This window comes from Cnephaeus nilssonii, assembly GCF_951640355.1.
Source record: "Cnephaeus nilssonii genome assembly, chromosome: 10".
Classification (NCBI taxonomy): Eukaryota; Metazoa; Chordata; class Mammalia; order Chiroptera; family Vespertilionidae; genus Cnephaeus; species Cnephaeus nilssonii.
Window position 1 is genome coordinate 27870269 of NC_137081.1, and position 15820 is coordinate 27886088.

The window sequence follows — 15820 nt, forward strand, 5'->3', positions numbered from 1 at the left end:
TGAAAATTTGTTCTCCCCCTTTTCCTATTGCACCTTTCATTTTTGGAAGAGGCTAGAGCCTCCCCAAAGAGATTATCCTCACAGTTTGAGAAACATTATTACTATGAAAACCCATCGGGAAAGAGGTACTTGACTTTGGACTTTCCTTTTAATGATGACATAATTATGCTAAGTAAATTTTCATTTAAATTCGAGTTTTGACATTGGCTAGTGTTATTAACACTCGTGTCATACGATTTTATGTAAGCATGAGGTAGAGCTATTACTAATGAAATAGCATGGTAAACATGGGTGCTTTCTTCAAAATTGTCTAATCTTTCATAAAAGAAAAAGATAAAGGTGAGATTTTGCTGTTTTATCACATTACTAAGATCAATTTATCATCAAAGTGCATTTTTGTTAAATTACTAATATTATAACATTTGCTTAAATAATCTCAGTGCCTTTGCAATATGTTTACTTTTTTATTTCTCACAGTAGTTCACTTGTCAAAAAAAAACAAAAAAAAACCCCAAAAACCAAAAAGTCACTCTTCCTCGGTTGGGTGGATGAGTGGACTGAGATGGAACTAACTCTAAAAGCACTCACTGTTTCCCTTTCCAGTCCATGCTAGGTGGTGGGCATGCCAGCTTGAATCAGACTGATAGTTAAAATGGGGATTAATTCTTTTTGTTCTTATATTTGCTTATTTTAAAAAAGATTTGCAAGACAGCTCAAAGCTTTTAAAAGATTGCTGCAGTATTTATTGCTTCTAATTAGGCTAATTTTGTTCATCTATAGATGAAAATAAATTTTAACAATCAAGGGCATTTAATCTATACAAAATACTGCCCAATGTGATCATCAGTTTAAAAAATACTTCCTATTCTGTTTTTGCTGTTTATGAGGGATTGCAGTATAAATTAATAAAAATGTATATTTCTTACTAATCTTTGAAAATATAATTTCTTTTGATAAACCATCAGAAATCCAAATAGGTTTTTTATGTTGGTCTTTGATGAAATATCTTTACTAGTAATGATAGACTTAATTTTATATTTTATCTTTCTACATATTTTTTAAATTACAATTGAGGATCATATAAGGTTTTTAATTCCCACTTATTACCAGATTACAATTTCATATGATCATAGAATCTTAGAATTGAAAGAGATCCTACAGACTTTTAGAACTCTACCTTCTGTGCATTCTATCTTAAGAATTCTTTGCAGTTAATTTTAAAATAGTTTATGCTTGACTACTTTATGAATACACCTAATTTCCTGTTGCTTTTACTGACAAAATGATTTCTCGCAAAGGAAATACTTTCTTTTTAATTTTTAATGGGCAAAAATCTATCAAACTTTTCATGGATTTGCATTTAGTTTATTGACATTGTTGTATAAGATTATTCTAAATATTCATTATTATAGACTTTAATATAGTAGTGTGTAACTAATTTATTTTCTAATATAGAATGATATGCAGAAGTATTTAATTTCAGCACCAAAATGCAAAGAAAAACTTTAATTATATCAATAAATATTGTATTAATTGGTCTTTTAAAACTTGCTTAGGTAAATTTAGCCAGGTATGTTGGCAGCTCTTTCACGGAACTGTCCCTTTTTATTCCTGCCTCTTGTGACACTTTTCTAACATGAATTCAGTCTGGTTTCTCACAAAGAGCAAGAGCTGCAGGTGTTCCGGGCTGCCTAGAGGATTCTGAGTGACAGACTAGTGCCTAGACTTTGTGACCAGGCAGACTGCTCTTTTTACTCTTCTGGGATGTCGGATATGGGTTTTGCCAAGTACAATGGGGCAGTTGCTAAGTTGGCTTATGTACATTCCAGAATATTTCTGGTCTCTGGACAGACTTTTAGGGTAACTGTCCATGAGTTTGCATCTGAAAACTTGCATTTCTTTTGATATCATTAGGCCTACTTCCTATGGTGAATCAGCCCTGACATTAGTTTTTCAATATGTCAAGATTTGGCTTAGATCTTTCTCTTCTAAGCAGTCTTTGGAAAACATGGTTCTCATATTTATTGTACTTCTCATTTTGGATTATTAAGACTTTCAAAGTTATTCACAAAATTGTGGAGATTTTGTTTTTAATTTCCTGGGACTGTGGGAATAATATTAGATGACAGCTATCTTTTCAAAAATTATCCCACATTTATTTTGTGGTTTCCAAATAAATACATGTTAATTTAGAAAAGATTACACAAGTCAAAATACAAGATTTTCTCTTTTCAGTTGTTCACTGTGTGCTCCATTTTATTTTGTTTTATTTTGGACATAATCACAGAATGAGGTTTAAATAAGTCTCTGAAAATACACCAGTCTTAAGAGTTCGGGTTACAGCTGCAAAACTGCTTCATTCGTATGTGTTCAGCTTGTGGGACACGCAGTGGAGCCACAGAAACTGAATCGTAGCTCATGTGGAAAAGACTGTAAGATTACTGGCAAAGAGAAGCCCAAAAATTAAAATACTTTCATTATAACTTTTAAAACTTGAACTCATCTTTAAATTTACTCATAAACTCAGTTTGCTTCATTGTCTTTGAAATAATTGAAATAGCATTTTCATGGAATCCATTTCAATTCATGTGTTTAAACTTGTCTGACATCGGTATACCAGAATTTTCTATCTATTGTCCGACCACCCAGTCTCCTGCAGGTTGCTCGTTAGCGGTTTGGTTTACTGAAATGGAATATACATCCATAAAGAACACTGCCTCTCCAAAGCTAGCAGATGAGCACAGTCATTGCTGTAGTGCTCTTCCCTCTCCAAAGTTGTTCTTTGATAATTCTTTTTTTTTAAAACTTGATGTTTAAGGTTACCCAGTTACAGATGCTGCATTACAGCTGGTCTTTTAAGACAGTTTGAAATATTAACTTATTTGATTGTGTTTTCTTAGGGGGAAATGACGGGTGGGAGAAAAGGGCAAGAAAATAAAATCATTCTTAAAATATAAGTGTTTGGGGAAACTACTCAGCTAAAGTTTTATAAAAATCTGACTTGAGTGTTTTTTGTTTTTTTCCTTCATTTGCTGTGCTTATATAAACAGTGTGACACCATCGCCACAACAGGTTCGGGTCTGTCCTCCCCGTATGTTACCTGAAGATGGACCTAATCTTTCCTCTGCTCGTGGCATTTTGTCGCTTATCCAGTCTTCTACTCGTAGGGCTTACCAGCAGATCTTGGATGTGCTGGATGAAAACCGCAGGTGATTGGCCATCAGAGATTCTCGCCAGCTTCATTGCATACTCTGTGGCTCCTTCTAGTGGATTGTGGTGTCTTTCTTTTTTGTTTGCACCTTCGTCTCTTTCTAAGATGCAGTGGTTTAAACAGTTTGCTTTGCTTTCTTTTAATTTGAAATTATTGTCCAAAATTCACATTTCACAAGATTCTGTTAGCTTTTCTTCAGTCAGGGAAAGTATTTACTTAATAACTACACACAGGAAGAATAACAATTTTTCCAAAGGTTTTGTTGACTTGTTCTAAGTACTTGAGTCCATTTTGGCTATGCTAGGGATACTGTTGGATTGAGTGTAGGATGTTGAACGGGAGTGTATTAATTTTCTTTAGTAAGTCTTTTGATTTCATCATTTATGGTACTAATGTGGTTGATTAATGAAACAGATTTGAAACATTGATGTCAGTGTAGCTGCCAGGACTTTTTTTTCCTAATTCCTCTAAATAGGGATTTCTAGGCCTATGTTGAAAATCCCAGGTACTGTTTGTCTTTTTGAAAATCTGAACTTTTTCCATATTGATAACTTTTGAACATCAAGTAAAATCATTAGTAGTATACTTAAGACTTGTTCATACAAATAAATTTTTTGCCACTATTTTTGTCCTTACTTCATTACTACATAGTGTTTTTTTAAAGTTGAAATTTGGGAAGCTTTCTGGCAAAGTATGGGAAAGGTACAGTCTGTTTTCTTTTCACTCCTAACTTTTTATCTAGTGACTCTGAGAGCCAGTGTTGACTTTTGCAATTTGAAGAAACCCCAGTGAATTCCTCTGGCTCTTCCATAAACCTGACTTCTTACCTGAGGAACTGATATGTGTATGGCTTGTTCTGGACAAACTTTCTGTTGAGTGCTTTGATCCTCACACAAGCCCTTGGGTTTTTCCCATATTTCATAGGCAAGTTGTCCATATTGCTCAACAGGAGTTTCTGAACCTTTCCAGGGTGGTCTAGTAGTGTACATTTGGGCCCAGTGACTTAAAGAGCTTAAAGGGGGGAAATTTTATATATACACACACATATATATAATCTCCCCAAGGGTTTCAAGTTCCTTTTATGCTCTTTGAAGCTTCAAGGTTATGCTTCTAACCGGTTCTTGATATGCTTCTAAAGTTGATGTGACTTAGAATAGTTGAGGCCTGGAAGAAGCAGTATGGTTTGGAAAAAAAGCATATATTTAGGGAGTCACTCAGATTCCGACTTGATCCACCCCACTGAGTAGCTAGCTTCATGATGACCCTTGATAAATTGTTTAGCTTCTCTAGTCCTTATTTTTCTCATCTATTAAATTAAGAAAATATGAAGGGTAATAATATTACCTAGTTTTCTGGATTCTTGTGAGGAATCTCTCCCCTATCGCCTACCACCACCACTTTTATTTCACAGTAGGGATAATGGCCTCCAATTTTATTCAGTGTGGTGGGAGATCCTTCAAAAGAGACTGAATATAAAGTACCTGGAGCTTAAGAACTAGTATTTCCGAAGGCCTGTTTTCTCCACCCTCCTTAAAATAAATTCATTCTTTACCTGGTATCCTCTTTAACTTTTTAATTACAGTCGGTCCTTAGAAGAGACCAGATTATTAGGTCAAATTATAACATGTCAGATGCTATTACAGTGAAAATATATGAATGAGAAAGATACTTATAAATCCTATGTAAATTAAATAATAGCTAGATGACAAAGCCCCGGTACATACACACAGTTCAATGCAGTTATATGGAACTTGTAAAAAAGTTGGATTTTTTTTCTTAATAATGGAAAAACATTTTGACTCCAGCTCACAAGTACAAAATCAGAAATCTTACTAATGTAAAATTTACTTTGTATTTTTATATTATGAAAAACTATTTTGAGCCCTAAGTTAAGTTTTATCTATTTTTTCATTGTAATGAAATGATAACTTTAAAATCCCTTTTCTGGGAAGAAATTATGGTTTTTTTATTCAGTTAAATGAGATTTTTTTTTTAGATACATAAAGTAGTTGCATTAATTTTTTGCTCCTGGGCACACACCATTGTTGTTACCTTGGAGCCTAGCAGGTTAGATTCTTATTAGTCTTATTGGATGCTTTCATTATTGAAAGGGTTTTGTTTTGTTTTTTATCATTGTATTTTAATCTCTTGCAATCTAAATGCTGAACAAGATCTAATCAGAATTGTTAAGTGCCAAATCAGTATTTATCTCTACTATAAGAACTGTCTCGTATGACTTTTCAGATATAAACACTAGGAATGTGAAATTTGGATAATGGTCTACTTGCATGGTTTTAAAATGATACTGCTTATAAAGTTTCAAGTGCTTTTATGTTCCTTGCTTTGTGCATCATTTTTTCCTTTCTATTTTACTACTCTTGGCTGTTACGCTAATGTAATATCTTATCTTTGGTCTTATGCCATCACATTAGGTAGAGTTAAATTAAGCTAGAATTATTTGACAGTCAGGGAGGGAGGGAGGGGAGAGGAAGGAAAGGAAGAAGGAAGAAGATAGTCTGCCTTACTATCATAAAATAATGCAGATTCACAGTTGCTTAACATAAAAAGGGACACTGTTGAAAGGTTTATGTATTACATATTCATTTTCTCATCTTATGAGACCTTATATGATCTAAAACCAAGCTCAACATGAAGACAAAGGTAAAATGTATATACACATTAACAAAGTTAACTTATCAAAGCACCTCAGACAAGCACAAGGTATGTTCTTTGGATTTTAGATGCTATTATGACTTAGCCCTTGGCTGGTTAGGAAATGCTCAACTCTTCTGACATCTGCTAGAGCGCCATATCTCATTCTCTAATGCAAAATATTAACATTTTTAACAAGAGACTTTCTATGTAAGAACATTATTTAAACACTGACATATTAGTTAGCCATGCTTAGCATGTTTAAGTTTTATTTTTAGAAGGGGCTTGATTATTTTTATACAGTTTTCTTTTGCATATTCTATAAGCTTTGAGTATGTAAGAAACCACCATGTACATAATTTTATATTTTTTGCAAGTGTCCGTATAAATATATTAGTTGGAAAACCTAGAATGCAAAGATGTAGTTGAAATAGAGTTCGTTGTTTATAATTTATCTTTTTAAGATATGTATATAATTCCTGGTCCCCCAACTAAATTATTTATTTACTGTAGCAGTTTTCATTTTTTAAAACAAGAAACACATATTCTGTTAAGTCAGATTATTTTTTACTCAAGATGGTCAATATCCAAGTTAATGCTGGAACTTGGAGAGCCTTGAATCTCATTCCCTTTTGTCACATTAATCACAAAACATACTGTTGAACATATTATCAAACTTACAAAAGATTTGTAATGTATTAAATTATACTTATGGAAGAAAGTGGTACTATGCCAAATGCCTGTCTAATTTACTCTTATATTATATGTGTCAATTGCCAGTGTAAGAAGACAAAATGAAATACGTTGTGAAAGGTAACTGTAACTATCTTCTGGCTCTGCATTATAAAAGGGAAATCTCTGTGGTGGAACATACTGAATATGACAGATCCATTTGAGCATGTTAGTGTGAATTTCTTTCAAAACTTTAGGTAGCACATAGCATTGGCTTTATTTAAACATTCTCATGTTAGTATAATGTAAGATTGTAGTTAACTAGTAACCGTTTTCCTAATGCCACAAAGTAAATATATTAGTAGGATGGGATGGGTTTAAAACCTGTCTCAAGCCGTATGTGATTTCTCACTGTTCTTTAGTGAACAAATTAGAATTCTAGCAGGTCTTCCCCAGAAGTCTCTGACTCTCTTATCCTCTAGGCTCCAGAAATTTATTAAAGCAACAGTAGTGCCTTTAGGAAGCGTATAAGCTAACCATTAAAACTTTCTTTAATAAATTGAACTGACAATGATTTGGATTATAGCCAAAATTCTACAAATAAGTCAACTTACCAAAACAAACAAACAAAAACTAGTGCATTTGCTATTAAATGTTTACTATAATTAAGAATTGCCTTGGTATTTAAATTCAGGCTAAACCTGATCAGTACTTAGAGAATGAGACATTCAAAATAGAATGTAAGAATTCCTAAAATCCTTATATGGATCCTATACCCCAACCTTCTCTCTGTGTTCAGTAAATATTGCTAATTACTTTTTGGGGAATTGACCAGTGACCTTGTGGAACTTTTGTTTTCTGATTTTAAAAAATAAGATTTCTTGGAAAGGTTTCTGCTTACCTAGGTAAGGAACTAATTGTCCTCTGGAAACCAAGTATGTACTGAGCTAAGTGACAATCCCCACAAAGTTTTCCAGTGCACCTTAGTCTTCATTTCCAACAGCCCTGTATGTCGCTCCTGGTTGTCTCACGATCAGACTCAGTATTGTGGCTTCTAGAATATGCTGTAATATGTCCCTCACAGCACGGCTCCGGTCTCAGCTCCGGAACTGAGGCTTGCAGCGTTGCTCTGGAGAGCTCAGGGTTTGAATGAGACACAGCTACGTTAAGATATCAGGCACTAATCAAAATTAAAGAGGCGGGAAGGAAGCAATTGTGGGATTTGTGAGTAATGTGAAATTTTTAGTTTTCGTGATGGGCTGTTGCTATCGATGAACAACCATGATCATTCAGGTGCTTCTAACCGGTTCTTGACATGCTTCTAAAGTTGGTGTGACTTTTTTCCAACTGGAAGAGAGCAATTATACTTTTTAAACAGAGTTGTCCTCTGTCTTGAATTTCATAAATTAAAATACAAGCACCCAAAAATTATTTTATATGTTGGTGCTATTTTGTTAACTATAGATTTCCTTTATTTTTAACCCATTGAAAATACTAAATTTATGAAAATGGAGGACTTGGGAGACAAAGATGTTTAAAGTATTTGAAATATATTATATTGTATTGAAACATACAATATAATCCTATTTATTTGTCTTGTTTTTGCTTTTATTTTATTACTTCTCTGTTTCCTGATTCTATCTTGTGCCTTCTCCAAAAACCTGCCTTAGACCCGTGTTGCGTGGTGGGTCTGCTGCCGCCACTTCTAATCCTCATCATGACAACGTCAGGTAAAGTTTGAGACTTTGTACCTACCAGGGTGAATAGCTGGCTGAATTTGTATTTCGCAGGCAATAATGCATGTAGTAGCCATGCCTTGATATTGTAGCTTGAGCCTCTACAGTTTTCTCAATGAGTACATCCTGCTTTTCTCTAAGAACAGTGAGTAGTCACTCGTGACATTTGGCCACCAGAGTGAGGAAAACACTTAATTGTACTACAGTATCATATATCCTCATGTTTTTATTTAAATCCAGTTTCATTAACTTATAGGAGATCATGCTAAAATGGAAAATGTCACCTTAAATCTTGTCTTATATGCATCCTTTTCATTGTTGCCTGAGCTTCTGTCCAGCGTTTTCTTTTTATTTAATTTTCTATAATATCATCTTCCATGTATAGAGAAAGCTGTCGGTAAGGCATCATCTTAAATTGGGGAAAATCAGCATTGACAGTTTGGGTAAATTAAACATAAAGAGAATTTAAGAATTTTTATCATCTGTTGATTTCAGCTTTTCTCTTATTTTTGCCCCTTTCACACATGCTTAATCTGAGTAATAATTTCTTCTGTTAAGCACAAGGCAGATAGAATAGCACATATAAATACTTAAGGTTCTCACATGCCAAAATCCCCATTTCCCATATTCTAGGACAGTGGTCTGCAAACTCAATAGTCAACAGAGCCAAATATCAACAAATTTCTTTTGAGAGCCAGATTTTTTAAACTTAAACGATATAGGTAGGTACATTGTTATTAACTTAATTAGGGTACTCCTAAGCTGGCCTTTGCTAAAAACTCAAGGGGCCAAAGAGCCGCATGTGGCTTGCGAGACGCAGTTTGCCGACCACTGTTCTAGGGGGGAGGAATTTGGTTATTGTTCACAGATACCATTACTGTAATTTTTTCAGAGTTTATTTTGTTTATTTAAGCACAAATACATTATCTGTAGCATTAGACTTAAAACTGGCAGCATTATTTCTGTGATGAAAGGAAGCTGGCACATTCATTTTTAGGCAAGAGAAGAGGGAACCGGCAGTTTCCCACTGTAGGTAGTTCAGGTTAGAAGAACTGGAAGTGCCTTGGGGATTCTCCCACTCTGCCGACCTGTTTCTCCTGACAGCACTAACCACATCCGTTGTAAGTTTTCCAATTTACTCCTAAGTTTGTCTCTCTATTTTCAACCAGTGATCTGACTTACACTTTTTTCTGGTTTTAAGTTAAATTATATAAATTTTTTGCCATATCCTTAAATTTTTTTGCAAATGAAGATTTTTTTACAGATATTAAAACCCTTAATAAATTCAGGATTTAAATTTTGAGTAATCCTTTTCAGTTGTACTTCGTTCTATGTTCAGTCCAGGTCCCCTGACCTTTGAAGCAATTGCTTTAATTGTTTGAATTTTTCCCCAATTATTCATCTCTTGCATGGCCTCACAGAAATAGAACAGTTGTGGGTTTTTTTTGTGGGGTTTTTTTTTGTTTGTTTGTTTTTTGAGGATAAAGTGTAGAGAATAGGTGTCTCCAGCCCTTATTTTTTCTACTAATCATTTAATTCTGTTATAATGTTCAAAGGAATAATTAATGCAGACGTTTGTAATCCCATAGTTGTAGCATCTACTAACTTTACAGCTTACTTCTCTAACTACTGCAGTTACTCTCAGTATTCCAGGACATTCATTCTGTCCCCATGAGGAAAGGAGCAGTTAATGAGAAAGCAAGTTAGTTTAGCCATCAAAGGCACATTTGGAGATTGTTCTATATTATCTAGAGTTAGTACTATCATGTTATTGAAAGTGCATCCTGTCTGGTGTTTTTGGATGGTTTTAAATTGTATTTGAAACAAAAGAATTTTCTGAATAGACTTGTTTTTAACATGTCTGCATAAGAACTATATTTCTCCTTATACCTCTTTGTGTGGTAAGGTGCTTTTTATAATGGAGACCTACTTGGTATATTAGAAAATACCTATGTGCCAACTTTGTAGATTGCATAGGAGTAACTTTTAAATTCAGTTTATTTATATTCTGCTCGTTCAGAACAGTTAATATGCCATTTTACTGAAATAGCCATACAGGATTAAAATAGGATATAAACATGTGAGGTGTGTAAATTATATCTCAATAAAACTGTTCATTAAAAATATATTTAAAAAGTGGAAATCCAGGCAAAGAGGAAGGTAGTTGTGTGTATTTGTTTCTCAGAAGTTTATTGTCATTCATTTAAAAATCAGTGTCCTTTTAGAAGTAACTGCATTTGAACAAGAAGTACTTTTTTGTGTGCTTTTTCTGGAGTTTGTCTTAGTGGCTTTCCAGTATTATTATTTTCTACACAGCCTCTTAATTATTGATTATTGAGCTAGTTTTGGATCTTATTGTAGTGACAAGATGTATTCAGGCGATTTTACAGTAGAGAGTAATTGGAAAATAAGAAGAGTAGAAATGACAAGAAAAGGCAATGAGAGGAGGAAGAGAAATAAAAATGATCAGTCTTATTTTGCTAGCTGGAGTTAGTGTCCCTGCCAGTGAGTCTCAGCAGGGGCTCCTTGCAGCCACATATGGACATAAGTTTGTCTAAGTATTGTATATTGTTATATTCTAGAGTGGCAGCCCTCAAGTCTTTTCACCCACGGGTCGTATTTTAACAATGCCAGTCCCTCTGAGTTGAAAAGTGTCTCCTTTTTTGTATCTTTAGTCAGGATTCTTCTTATTCTCAAAGTTTCAAGACATTTGCCAATATTTAAGGTAGTTGTTATCTTAAGTTGTTTTCTTTCCTTTATTAGTAACAACTCAGATTGTAAAATACTTTAGGAGTTTATATTGTAATTCCAAACTTTTGAACAATTCTTTGAACACTATACATTACATTACATGACTTGTCAGGTACTCTTAATTCTGTTCTAATATTTAATTATATTTTTATTTCTTATCTGCTAGGTATGGCATTTCAAATATAGATGCAACAGTTGAAGGAACTGCAGATGACATGAATGTTGTAGATGCAGTTTCATTAAGACGACAGGTATTTAATATATCAAATAAGATATAATCCTAAGTGATATTCATATAATGTTTAAAGTGACAGTTCCAAACATTTCATCACTTTCTCTCCTGTGGAAGTCATGAATGGAAACATTTTACCAGTCAAACTACTTATTAAACCATAATTGAATTTCCCATTTTGATTAAAGATGTATTAACCCTTTGCACTCGGATGTTAAGTGTGACTCCACATGGTTAGCATTAGAATAAAGGAATCGAGAAAAAAGCAAGCGTGTGCAAAGGGTTAAACCACCATTTACATGTTTTGATCAGCATAAAACAGTATTGCCCGAATGGATTGATGTAGTTCTGCTGAATAACAAAGAATTTTGACATTTTAGCAAACCAGGAAAGCCATAAAGGCTTGCTTGGCTTTTGGAAATGTGGAACAGTCACTTGAGCCTGTGTTTTTGTGTTTGAGAACTGCATTTTGGAAACTGCTCTCAGTGTGCAGAGGGTCTTTGTATGCCTATTTCTCATTTTCTGTGGTCTTTCTTAGAACTACAGTTGCATATGTATTTTTTTGAATACTTTTATTGACTTCAGAGAAGGGAGAGGGAGAGAGAGATAGAAACATCAATGATTAGAGAGAAAAATATGTATATTTTTAATATGTACTCCCAGCCTCTAGAGTCATACAGACATGCACATGTGGGGAAAGCATATTCAATATTCTAATTGTGTCTATGCCAAATAGATGTGGAAGGCAAAGAATTCAAAGTAAAATATTTCTAAGTAAAGATCAAGAAATGAAATATTTTAGCATAAGAATAAATCAGAATATCATTTTAAAGATTTAATATAATACAAAGTTAATATGAAGCAAATACTTTTTTATTTTGTTGAAACCTAAATGGAAGCTATATCATAAGTTCTTCTATATTTCATATATTTATTTATACTTCACCTATTGAAGAAAGTGGTTTCTTTGACCTTTATCATTGATTTCACAATTATACCAACAACCTTGTTTTCTGAAAGTGTAATTTGAGTTTATGTTTTCACAGCGTTCATTTAAGCCTTAACTTAGAGTATAGGACAGACAAAGATGCAGTTGTTATAAATAAACTAAAGGCCAGTGCATGACATTCGTGCACTGGGGGGTGGGGAGTTCCCATCAGCCCAGTCTGCGCCCTCTCGCAGTCTGGGACCGCTCGATGGATTTCCACCCCAAGAGGTCCTTAGCGCTGCCATGGAGGCAGGAGAGGTTCCCGCCACTGCCGCTGCGCTCGCCAGCGGTGAACCCGGCTTCTGGCTGAGCAGCATTCCCCCTATGGGAGCCCACTGACCACCAGGGGGCAGCTCCTGCATTGAGCATCTGCCCCCTGGTGGTCAGTGCACGTCATAGCAACCGGTCTTTCTGCCATTCGGTAGATTTGCATATTAGCCTTTTATTATAAACTAGAGGCCCAATGCACGAAATTCATGCAAGAGTAGGCCTTGCTTCCCCCGGCTGCCGGCACCGGCTTCCCTCTGGCACCCAAGACCCAGGCTTCCCTCCGGCCACCAGCAGGCACCCGGTACCTGGGCTTCCCTCTCAGCCCCAGCTTCATGTCCAGAAAGATGTCCATTCTAATTAGCATATTACATTTTTATTATTATAGACTAGAGGCCCAGTGCATGAAAATTCATGCACTTGGGAGGGTTCCTCAGCCTGGCCTGCACCCTCTCCTAGTCTGGGAGCCTTCAGGGAATGTCCAACTGATGGTACAACTGTCCTCAGTGGGAGGCAACCGGCAGGCTGATAGGGAGATAGCACCGGCCGGTGAGTGGCTGGCTCCGCCCCACTGCCATCAGTTGCCACCCCCGATTGAAGTCCCCTCCCTCTGCCCACTGGCACCTGCCTTGGTTGGCCTGGTGCTGCCCACTTGCTAGCCCCGCCCCCCATTGACCGGTTGTTCCCCGTTCAGTCGATTTGCATATTAGGCTTTTATTATATAGGATAAATAGCTCGCACATATGCTTTGAGACTTTAAAAGGAGTAGAAAGCCAGTTGGGAAACTATGAGTTTCTAAGATAATTAACATAAATGGAGTCACCAGAAGATTCTACAGAATTTATATTTGTTTTTATGACCTGGCAGTAAGGGAAGCTGCTACTTCTACAGCTCTCTTTGCTCCATTGCTCGTTTGGGAACCCAACAGTCTGGAGTCCATTTAGTGTAGTGATGAGCAGCTCAGGGGTCACTAGCTTCAGGATACAAAATGTAACCCACTTTTGGGGTGGGGGGTATTAAAAAGCTGCCTTGGGCCCTAACCGGTTTGGCTCAGTGGGTAAGAGTGTTGGCCTGAAGACAAAAGGGTTCCAGTTTTGTTTCTGGTCAGGGCCACATTGCCCTGGTTGCGGACTCAATCCCCAGTAGGGCGTGCAGGAGACAGCCGATCATTGATTTTTCTCTCATCATTAATGTTTCTGTCTCTCTCTCCCTCTCCCTTCCTCTCTGAAATCAATAAAAATGTTTTTTAAAAAAAGTTACTCAGGCCCTAGCCGGTTTGGCTCAGTGACTAGAGCGTCAGCCTGCGGACTCAAGGGTCCCAGGTTCGATTCCGGTCAAGGGCATGTACCTGGGTTGCGGGTATATCCTCAGTAGGGAGCATGCAGGAGGCAGCTGATTGATGTTTCTCATAGATGTTTCTGATTCTCTCTCCCTCTCCCTTCTCTGTAAAAAATCAATAAAATATATTTCAAATAAATAAATTTAATAAAAATAAAAAAAAGCTACTCAGAAATGCTCAGATAGAAATATCTTAATGATTCAAAGCAGTGCCACTTTTCTATTGGCAGTAAAATAAGATTGGTAGGCCGAAACCGGTTTGGCTCAATGGATAGAGCGTCGGCCTGCGGACTGAAAGGTCCCAGGTTCGATTCCGGTCAAGGGCATGTACCTTGGTTGCGGGCACATCCCCAGTAGGGGGTGTGCAAGAGGCAGCTGGTCGATGTTTCTCTCTCATCGATGTTTCTAACTCTCTATCCCTCTCTCTTCCTCACTGTAATAAATCAATAAAATATATTTAAAAAAAAAAAAAGATTGGTAGTGTTAGAACATAGTATCCCATGGAACCAAATAAACTACTGATTTGAGTAGTGGGAAAGGTAATTTTTAAACACTTTTATTGTTTACTGAATTGGCCCTAACAGAAAAGTGGTTGCTTAGCACTGATAAATCAGATGATTGGAATGGCCATCCCCGCCCTACATGGATTGCAGGTTCCATCCCCGTGGGGTCACATGTGGAAGACAACCAATTGGTATTTCTCCCATCAGTGTTTCTCTTTCTCCACCTCCCTCCCTCTCTCTCTCTCCCGTCCTCACTCTCTCCCTGCCTCTCTCTAAAATCAATAAACATCCTTGCGTGAGGATTTAAAAAAAAAAAAAAAAAGAGGGAAGGAAAATAGACCCTTTCTAACTCAGAAATTTGGAAAAGGAAAAGGGAGAAGAGTATTTAAGTGCATCTTAGCTGTCATAGGTAACTTTTCTATATAGTTTATTTTTATATTGCTCCAAATGAAACTCCCTATGTTTATAATAATTATTTTGACAAATTATACTACTTTATAAGAATTTGATCACTCCTTACATTAAAGCTTCTGTCTTGTTGGTTTTGTTTTTCACTTAGATAATCAAATTAAATCGACGTCTACAACTTCTAGAAGAGGAGAACAAAGAACGGGCTAAAAGAGAAATGGTCATGTATTCAATTACGGTAGCATTCTGGCTGCTTAATAGCTGGCTCTGGTTTCGCCGCTAGAGTAACCTCAGCTCTCAAAAAATACTGTCTCAACAGCTGGAAATATAAAGAATTTGCAAACTTTTTTGTTTCTGTGTTTGCATTGAATATGCCATTTTATAGTCCACGCCCTAAAAATGTACTTCTTCCAGAAGGGAAGGGAAAAGACTCATATTTGCAGAGGTAAAGGTATATTCTGTCACTTAGCTGTATTCCCTTGTAACTAGTCCTGCAATAACGCCTACTTAAAATTCTCTCTTTGCATGTTGTGTAAATAGGCTCTGATTTGTTTTTTTAAAGGAATTAATTTTTTGCCACATCAGTTTGCACAGGTAATTCTCTGAATGGGGGAGGGTAGAGAACAGATTTAGAAAAGTATCTGTAAAAGAAAAGTCCTTGACTTTGATCTGTTTCCCAAACATTGTTAAACAGTTTTGTTAATAAACTTGCTCGCATCCACATTCAGCATTAACACATCTGAAAGTCATGGTCTGGTGTTAGAATTAATAAAATCAAGTCACCTCATGTTTCACCTTTATTATTAAAATAAGTCCTGATATTTTCAACAGCTTATCTAATATGTGTGTAAAATATGTGTGCTTTTATTTTAGTTTTTCAGGTGGTTTTCTATAAGGGACATTTTTACTAAGTTCATGTGTGAATGATTTAAAAAACTACAGAATAAGGTACAATTGCAGTGTATTTAATAAACTGTCAACCAAAGCAATATTTGTTGATCGGAAGATTTTGTTTCATCATACTGTGCTGTGAGCTCTATCACATGTTCTTATCTTGTATGA

At 35.8% G+C, this 15820-nt stretch overlaps 1 protein-coding gene across 15 annotated transcripts in view; it reads left to right on the plus strand.

Moving 5' to 3' along the window:
* Positions 1-15747, plus strand: part of MFF (mitochondrial fission factor) — a 29276-nt gene extending 13529 nt beyond the window's left edge. For 3 of the 15 annotated variants that reach the window (XM_079782803.1, XM_079782811.1, XM_079782812.1), the window contains 5 exons: positions 3051-3209; positions 6644-6676; positions 8206-8265; positions 11189-11273; positions 14910-15747. In XM_079782803.1, the coding sequence (XP_079638929.1) occupies positions 3051-3209; positions 6644-6676; positions 8206-8265; positions 11189-11273; positions 14910-15041 (469 nt within the window). In that variant the 3' untranslated portion in view covers positions 15042-15747. The remainder of the gene's footprint in view (positions 1-3050; positions 3210-6643; positions 6677-8205; positions 8266-11188; positions 11274-14909) is intronic. The other 12 variants (XM_079782815.1, XM_079782805.1, XM_079782810.1 and 9 more) reach the window with 7 other exon arrangements.
* Positions 15748-15820: the final 73 nt, after the last annotated feature.